The sequence below is a fragment of the Ornithodoros turicata genome, chromosome 3, assembly GCF_037126465.1.
Source record: "Ornithodoros turicata isolate Travis chromosome 3, ASM3712646v1, whole genome shotgun sequence".
Taxonomy (NCBI): domain Eukaryota; kingdom Metazoa; phylum Arthropoda; class Arachnida; order Ixodida; family Argasidae; genus Ornithodoros; species Ornithodoros turicata.
Window position 1 is genome coordinate 46955590 of NC_088203.1, and position 9722 is coordinate 46965311.

The following is a 9722-nucleotide window of genomic DNA, read 5'->3' on the forward strand; positions in this document are numbered from 1 at the left end:
TCCCACTGTCAAAGTTGTCACTCTTGTCAAGTGTCGTCTCCTCCTAGGACTAAAGACCGCGTGCCCATTGCACCACTTACAAGGCCGCAAGTGCCATTTCAGGTTGTGTATATAGATTGTATCGGACCGCTCGAACCCCCTTCCGCACGGGGGCATCGCTATGCTCTGTGTATAGTTGATCTGTGTACGCGATGGGCTGAAGTGATACCGTTACGAACACTAACAGCAAAGGCAACCTGCCAAGCATTATTGGATTTGTTCTCCCGGTACGGCACACCGGAGACGATTTGTTCTGATCAAGGAACAAACTTTGTATCCAAATTGACCGTCGAACTGCACAAATGCTTAGGAGTAAAGGTGCGGTTCTCCACGCCGGAGCACCCACAAAGTAATGGGGTCGTCGAACGCTGGAATGGCACGTTTAAATCCATGTTGCGGCATGTAATAGCGGAACATGAGCGAGAATGGGACCGGTACATCCCATGTGTATTATGGGCATATAGAGAGGTACCCCACGACATAACTGGAAAATCCCCTTTTGAACTCATGTACGGGCCTCGCCCAAATGGTCCGCTGGGCATTCTACAAAAATCGTGGACAGGACAGTGGACGCCCCCAACTGGTCTCAATAGATGGGCGACACAATACCTGCAAGATCTGCGAGCGAAAATGGAAGAAGCTGGGCGCATTGTTGATGAAAGAGCAGAACACGTTCAAAGGGATTATGTACAACGGTACAACCTAAGAGCTAAAGTAAAGGAGTTCAATGTCGGTGACCAGGTCTTAGTGTTGGACAGTGGGCCGGTTAGTAAAATGAGGCCAAAGTGGCTGGGACCTATGAAAGTCAAAGAAAAGAGACGGGAAAACAGCTACGTTATTGAGCAGCCAGACGGCAGCGAGAAATGGGTGCACGCAAATAGACTACGACGGTATTATGCAAGGGTGGATAACGTCGGGGTCATCTTTGAGGTTGACGATGAATTTGGGGAAGTGATAGGTACCCCCACCGCAACAAAGGAGAGGGGCACCCTAAACTTTGCAGAAATTGGCCATGCACATCTGGACAGAAATCAGAGTAAAGAGCTGCCAGAGGTGATTGAGCAGTTCGCTCATTGCTTTTCAGAAAAGCCGGGTAGATGTAACGTAGGTGCGCATAAGATAACTTTGGTGCCGGACGCAAAGCCTGGGTCGTCCTACCCGTACAAAGTCCCCATCGCGTTGAGAGGCGAGGTAGAGCGACAGATCGATCAGCTTTTGGATTGGGATTTCATATACCCCACTGACAGTTCGTTTGCCCACCCAATAGTATGCGTCGCCAAAAAGGACGGGTCAGTACGGATGTGCATCGATTACAGGCAACTGAATGCAGTCACCGAACCTGACAGTTTTCCTATGAGGAATACTACCGAGTTGTTATATGAAGTAGCCAAGGCGCGATACATCTCAACCTTAGACTTACCCCGTGGCTACTGGCAAATTGCCTTAGACCCCAAATCGCAGAAGTTATCGGCATTTGCGTCTCCGCGGAGTCTCTACGCGTGGAAGGTCATGCCATATGGATTGAGGAACTCGGCTGCTACCTTTCAACGCGTAATGAACCAAGTGTTGCATGAGCACAGGGGGTACGCGACGGCGTATATCGACGACGTGGCCGTTTATTCAGAGACGTGGGAAACGCATGTACATCACCTTCAGAGGATGTTGAGGACGATATCAGAAGCAGGGCTAGTGATCAATCCCGCGAAATGCAGATTTGCGCAAAGGAGTGTCAAGTACCTCGGGCACGTAGTGGGATCGGGCATGCATGCCCCTGATCCCGAAAGGGTAAGTGCGATAGTTAACCTCGAGCCGCCAAAATCTAAAACGGAGTTGCGCAGTGCCCTAGGCTTGTTCAACTATTATCGCGACTACATTCCCCATTACTCAGAAGTAGTCCTGCCGCTAGCCAGTCTGACGAATAAAAGGGTACCAAATAAAATACCGTGGAGCAAAGAAGCGGACGATGCGTTCCGCAAAGTAAAAGCTGCTCTTGCAGCGGTTCCAACGCTCGCGACACCGGACCCGGAGAAGGCATACATATCGACTACCGATGCGTCCGAACGGGCAGTTGGAGCGTGCCTCTCACAAGGGACAGATAGTGCAGACAGGCCAATTGCCTTTTTAAGCAAGAAGCTAACTCCAACGCAGTCGAGATGGTCGACTATAGAACGCGAAGCGTATGCGGTCGTGTGGGCACTAGGGCGGCTTGACACCTGGCTTTTTGGGACGAAGATCAAAATCATAACCGATCACAATCCTCTGACGTTTCTCTGTCGGTCGGCGTCCACCAGCGCCCGTCTCACACGTTGGGCGCTTGCTCTGCAAAAGTATGACATTGAGATAGCTCACATCAAAGGGATATTAAATAAATGCGCAGATGCTCTGTCAAGGCTGGATACAACTTCCGAAGGAGTCTGGAGAGGTTTAATGTAAATAGTAACGAATTCAGTGATATGGCCTGGTGGACCTCTGGAACGTACAGGGCGGGGTTCTATGCTGTGTATGTTGTATTCTGTGCAATACGTAGACTGAAGGGACGTTGTGAAGTGACTAAAGAGCCAGACTCAATTCTTCAATGTTTGTGTGATGTTCCTCGACATCAAGTGTCTCGTAACATTCTTGGTGGGGAGATATCAGAATTGAAGTGTGTTAAATCAATGAAGCGGCCAAAAGACATGAAAATACGGGATGTCACTGTACGACAGCAGGCAGAAAGCGAGCCGTCTAGACGATAGATTATCCCTTGAGGCATCCCATTCCCAAAAGGGACTATGGCCTTGGCAAAGAACACCTGCTGCAGACGACCAGCGGGAACAAAGGGTTCCGGGCAGACGGCTGTGAGCACCCACCCTTTATAAGGAGGACCCAAGGTCGGCAGCGGGCAGCTTGAGTTCGGACGTCGTCAGGAAGACACCGGCCCAACGCTCACTTGTATATTCTCTTGTGAATTTGTCTGTCACTGTATATAAAAGTTGTTTTGTTAGTTGCCGACTGCTGCATTCCACCTCACCCGGAACACCTGGGGAAACTTCACTCACATCTTCCGGATTGCCGGTCCGGGAAGTCATTGGAGAGGAGTGTTAGCTTAGCTCAATTGGTAGAGCCCTGGACCGGCAATCCAGAAGATGTGGGTTCGAGTCCTGCAGCTGGCTAACCTTTTCAGTGACGTCCTTCTTTCTTCATTCATTGTTGGCTCAATGTATTGCCTCATTGCGTTGCCTCATTGCATTGTCAGGCACTTGAGGCTTTGTATGTATTTGTCCTTTCTATGTGTTCCGGCCTGGGAACATCAATTTCCATTGTCTATCATGTTCACAATAAAGCGAATTAGACGCCCGCAAAAATTCCAGAAGAATGGCGATTATCTGCGGGAAACATTGCGCGATTCTACACTTGGTGCGATGAAAGGAAACTTTGATATGACGTCCGTTGCTCCCTACCATCTTATCACCACAGTTTGCGATTGCACCTTTCTTCATTTTTCTCGGTTTCTCGAACTTATTTGAGCAGAGTTTACCCAACAGCTCCAAGATAAGGAGAAGGCCCGCGCCCTGCGTCACACAGGAAGGCCCGATGTTACTATTGCGGATGATGTTATGAAGTAAATGAAACAGCGAATGAGAAGAAAGCTCGAAGCAGATAGCATAGCTGGACAGGCCTCCAAAGTTGACGTAAGCGCGTAGGCCCGCCGCTATCTATAGGAGGTGTTGGTTTACCAATCACTTTTTGTGTCGAACGTGACCCTGCTGCCACCTATAGATGTTCTGAAAATAAGCACTTTCTGCTTGTTTGTTTGTTTATTTTTATTTTTTAGGGGGGGGGTTTTGGTAAACGACAAACTCTCGATGGTGACGGGAAGAGACTATGTGATACAGTGATAACGGAGTAACAAGGTGCAAGTAACAAAGTGAACATCAGTTACTGAATTCGTCTTCGTAGCTTATAGAGCATAATTTTTTGTCATCATAATGTAGGGTAATTTCTCAGGTTTTCCTCCGACGCTGTCACACATATACCGGCAGTTCCCTTAGAAGTCGCCCCAGGACGCACATTTCTCATCGTTGACGGCATCCCCATTCCCCACAGAGAGAACAAAAACAGCCTTACAAGTGCCAATCATCTAGTTCCACACGCTACGAGTAGCAACCCAGAATTCTGAGCAGCAGTACAGCAAAGAAAAACTTGGCAAAAGTCATCGTGTTCATGACGTTTTCATTTTGCGTTAGGCAATCGCTGCTGATATCCAGGCTCCGCGCACGATATCTGCTGTGCAAATTCCCTTTCTCGTCTGGCCACGCCTCTTTCCATCTTCCTTCCTCCTCACCTCGTACTTTTCTTTCAAGTTGGCTTTCTTACATGTTCTTCTGCTATCAGGCAGAACCTGCATCAAAGGAGGTGTCCCTGAATTCTGGTCATGCAGAAGCGAGAAGGCAGCACTCCGCCATGGCGGAGGTGAATCGTTCATTGTGATCCGATGCACATATGTGAGTGTGGATGCCTCGAGTCATAAAGAACGCTACCCTTAACACGAATAGGAGGAAAATAAGGTTGCGCGGAGATTACCCACATAACTGGTTCTGGCTAGCGCGGGGCCTGCCGAGCAGATTTACTGCGTAACTTATTCCCTCTCACTCGTACAAATTGGGGAGGGCTCAGTTCAAGACTCCACGTGGTGTAAGAGCGAAGCACTAGGCAACGTCTGTCCACGAAAGCTTGCCGTGAACAGAACAAGAACGACTTTATTTTGAGATGATCGATGGGAAGTTTCATCGCCAGGGGTGATCCCCTATCCTAGGAATGGAATGGGAATGGAAGTAGGTATTTTTTTTTCGCAGCAATGGAATTGGAATGGAATCGTCAGGATGCGCCAGTTGAGGCTTTCGTTTCAACCAGGGTTTCTGCCCTCGCGCCATCTGCACACAAACACCGCACTTGCACAAGGTGAAGAGCGAAATAATCTCGTCGTTGTGCTTTATCCGTGCTGGGTAATGCCAATCTCCTCTAGCGCTGCTGGGCAAGCCAGTAAGCTTACTGGTTCTTGTTCTTTTAAGATGGAATTAAACGAGCGGAATGGGGTTGCCAAGCCATTCCAGGAAAGGGAATTGATCATACCTTCGGATCTCGAGGAATTGACAGGAATGGAATTATAACAAATCTCCATTACTTGAAATGGAATAGGTAACACGCCTAGCAGAAAACAACGCATTCATAACAATGGTCATCCCTCTTACTGGTATAAGATGAGGCAAACATCTGCCGCCGTTATTTCTTCAAATCACCAGGAGGCACCGCAGGCCCGAATGCGTTCAAGTTAACTCTCATTAGAGTTGTACAATGGCTACAGGTTGTCGATACGTATTTCGTCGAGTGTTTCATAAAACTGCCGCGAAAGGATGTAGGAGAGTAGAAAATTCAGTGAACTGGTAAGGAAATGTTAATGCAAATGTCACAGTCGTAGGATGAGGTCCTCCAGATGTTGCAACAATGACCTGTTAGCGCAAGCGGTTGTCGGAGGAAGGACTCCTCCAACACAAGCGTGAGCGTCCCGAGGCGCAGCGATAACATTGAACTGTCGTTGAAATGTGATAGCGTTTGTGAGTCATGCGATGACCTCATAAACGCTATCATATTTAACGAAAATTTTGGCATCGATTTCTCTAATTTGTTCCGCCATCTATGTTTGCTTATGTTGACGCAAGAGCATGAAAAATGAACAGTTCAAATAAATAAGTGAAATAAAGTGAAATACGCCTCTGTGTTCCTCTCGCCCACGCGTTTTTGATGGAAAAAATTACCAAGGCTGCAACGAGACCTGTAACGCGAATTCCAGTGTCAGCTGTGTTTGTGGGTAAGCGAGGACGCATTAAAGTGTGCACACAAAGTGTTTGTTACATGAGTGATGACACAGTTTGTTGCAATGATTAAGTTGTTCTGTTATTGTTGAAATGGTTGGCGAGATGAGTCATGTCTTGAAAGAAGCGGGTGCTTTCAAAGACCATTTCTATGCACGATCGGTGCGTTGTGGTAGGTTGGCAGACGTCGGTACGTAGCGTGACGGGTACTTCCTCGGACATGTCTGATAGGAACGCTGTATTCTTGCCTGCTGGAATGTTCAAGTTAGGCGCGATGGCGTGATGACCTCGTCTCCGCGTGCCGCACCCAATCCGGTTCTTGTCACCCTTTCGTCGCTTTCCTATAGACCTGTTTCCAGTGATTTATCCAGACCCCCAGCACCCCCTAACACCCCCAAATGTTCAGTGACACCCCCCTAATTTTTTCACTTCTGTACCCCCTACAGGGGGTGACGTTGCTATTTCAGTTTGACACATGCTCGTAATTAAGCTGTAATTAAAGTAACTGTAATAATGACCCCCCCCCCATCCCAATTTGTTTCGACGCCCCTCCAAGCTTGGGCTTCTGGATAAACCACTGCCTCTTTCTCTGGGCCAGCTCGCGCGAGTGAGTAGGAACGTCAGCTCCTCAAAATATACAACACGCGGTAGCTTTGCAGACGAAAGCGGCATTTCAAATACACGATATCGATTTTTTTTTTTTATTTGCTACAGGATTTGTAGTCTTCCTTGGCGCCATACCACCTGAAACACCATGCAGAACCCTCTGATGAAACTAGCTACTGTTGGATCCGTGTACGCTTGACCCCAAAATGGCTGCAGCAGCCCTATCGCGCCGCAGCTGTTTCGCCCTCTCCCGTGATGAATAACGCGGTCTCCGCCCGTTCAACAGGAGTTTCTTGCCTCCTTACCCTTCTACTAAACTTACGTACGTCACACCCGTTTTGTGCGGAGCAACGCGGACCACGTGATGAGCGGTGGGTCCGCCCATAACAGATGAGGTTGTAAAATGTGTGAGGCAGAAGCCGCAACGCGTACCCTACCCCATAAGCCCCGACTCATGAACAAGCAAAAAAAAGTCGCGCATTATTTTGCGAATCATACGTACATCCCTTTCTGCATCGTTGGGATGTAGAACAGCGTTTGAGGATCGTCTAGCAATATGCTGAACATCGATTCGACGCCGGTTCTCACCTGAAATTGCCGATCGTGTTAGGTAGGAAATTCCTGTACCCCAGCGCTTGTCAGCAACAGTACTCACGTTTCCGACTTCGTGTTTGTAGCTGGTCAGCTGTCCTCGAACCCGCTCTATGAGATCGGATAAGGTAATGATGAGACCTGCGCCCAGATAAGTTTCTGGTTAATGGACCCGACGAACCAGAGAAGCGGTTCTCTTTACTACATGTTGCACACGTTCTCATGAATGTTCTCGGATGGCCGCACCGACAAGCATGTACTGGTCGCATTTCTGGAAACCGTGCCGTTCTCTCATCGCAAGTAAGAATATATGCCCATGTCGTGTTAGTATTGCCGATTGCGTGGCCTCAATATGAAATATGTTTTGAATAAGTTTAGCCCTCGCAACGAACTGGGGAATCGCGGACGCAAACGAAGGCAACGCGAGACAAGTTGCAGAATAACCCAAAACAAAGCAAGGGCATTGCGCTTACTGAACTATCAAGTCACAAAATTCGTTTTGCGTAAAACATTCATTTCATTCGAAAAACACGACATTCAGTCCAAAACATATAGTTGTTGAATTTCTGGCACGCCAAAAAAGGACATGTGTTTCTTCCACTTCCTTTCTGTGGGCTAGCTCTCGCAGCATATGGAGAAGTGCCACGCAAGTATATTTAGGGGGAGCTCGCGTACCCACGCTATTTTCACTGAAATAGCTTGCAGCCCTGAAACATATTTATTTATTTATTTATTTCACCGTAGTGGTGCGGGGGTACAGGCAAAAAGCTGTGTGCTCACAGCTTGACGGTGGCCTGACCCCCGGGCAGCAATGTACATACGTTTCAATATCAAATAATAACAATAACAGCTATTTACAAATATATGCACAACTAACATGACGGACATAAGTTATGCGGGCATTGTTAGAGACACCCTTTCTTTCTTAATTTGAACAAACAATACTGGCAGCCATGCCCATTACCAAAGTGTGATGAGGATGAAACGGAAACGGAAAACGTATGCTACTGAAAATACTGCTTAATAGTGCGTGAACTGATGGTATGAAGGCTGACGTTCAACTGCAACAAATGATTCAAAAGCGATGGCATGATGAATGAGAGTAATTGAGTGCCATAGTTAGTCCTTGGACGTGCGACGTGATATGCAGAATGGTGCCTTAGCGAATACTGAGGATAACGGGTGGACAGGTTAACCAGAGCTAAGAATGCTGTAATGTTGGATTTTACTGCGTCTGCGTAGGCTACTGCCAAACGATAATGGTACAGATTAGTTGCGCGTATTATGTTAAATCTAGGAAAGAGTTCCACTGTGATGTGGTGGTAGGGAACATCTGCTACAAACCTTACAGCCTCCTTTTGTGCCCGTTAAAGCTTGTTTAAGTTAGTTTGGGTAGTAGTACCCCAGACTAGTTGTGCGTATAAAAGGTGCGAGTGAATAAGTGAATTATAAATACAGATTTTTGCTATTGACGGCAGAAGACTTTTAAAGCCTCCCAGGACTCCAATCGCTTGGGACATTCTAAGAGCAACATGACTGACATGTTTATCCCATATCATTGCACTATTGAACCATACACCCAGTGTTTTAACGTTATCAATAATATCAATTTCTTTGCCGGACATGATTAGCTTGTCGTTTCACATGACGAGCATATTTTTTGAACGATAAAGGACAGCCTTCGTTTTGGACGGGTTTATCTTTAAGGCATTGGCCAGCTCAGAACGTCGCCTAATACACTATTCGTCTTTGTGATGAGATATGACGCAGATGTGCCTTGCATAAAGATGCTGGTGTCATCAGCGTACGTGACAAATTCTGCTTTTGATGAAAGCGAAAAGATGTCATTGATGTAAATAATGAATAATAATGGGCCCAAAATACTGCCTTGTGGTACTCCTGATGTAATGGGCAGTGTCGACGAAGGATGATTTTGGAGTGCGGCATACTGCTGACGAGTAGAGATGTACGACTGGATGAGACCGCCTGGAAGGTGTGGCGCGAATACCATAATTTGGAAGTTTGGAAAGTGAAGTGTATCCGAGTGGGTTATAGCAACATAACACATTTAATACTGATCAACAGTGATGGCCACTAACTACTTCTAAAGTAGTTTAACTATAACTACTAACTACTTTGCGATTGAGTAGTTTAACTAGTAGTTCAACTACTTTTCAGGGGAGTAGTTAAAACTACTTCTTTAACTACTGCAATGTAGTTTAACTACATCTATAACTACTTAACGTTGTCCATCAACACCAATCCCTTGTAGTGTTCTTGGACACCCAAATATGAATCACAAGCAATGATAAGCTTTGGCTCAAGCCATTGCTACACTCTAAATTTGGTAACCATAATATAAAGGGAAAAAATCGATCAAGAAATTCCCTCTATTTAGAGGGCCTCATCGTTTCTGATAGTTCCCTTTAAATGAAAGATACGCTGACACCCGTTAAACTCTCACTGTTGCGTTTATATTACGGGTACTGTATCCGTAATGTACTACGTATACCCATAACTCCTAGATTATAGGTACGCTGTCACCCCTTAAACTATCGTCGTTACGTCTATATTAAGGGGACTGTGCCCGTAATTCTCTACGCATACCCTTAACCCCAAGATTAGAGGTGTGTT

At 46.7% G+C, this 9722-nt stretch overlaps 1 protein-coding gene across 2 annotated transcripts in view; it reads right to left on the reverse strand.

Annotated features, from left to right (window-relative positions):
• LOC135387008 (uncharacterized) overlaps positions 1-9722 on the reverse strand; it is a 304499-nt gene that overhangs the window by 131931 nt on the left and 162846 nt on the right. For both annotated transcript variants that reach the window (XM_064616448.1, XM_064616447.1), the window contains exons 11-12: positions 7153-7229; positions 7000-7085 (exon numbers count right to left, since the gene is read on the reverse strand). In XM_064616448.1, coding sequence (XP_064472518.1) covers positions 7000-7085; positions 7153-7229 — 163 coding nt within the window. The remainder of the gene's footprint in view (positions 1-6999; positions 7086-7152; positions 7230-9722) is intronic.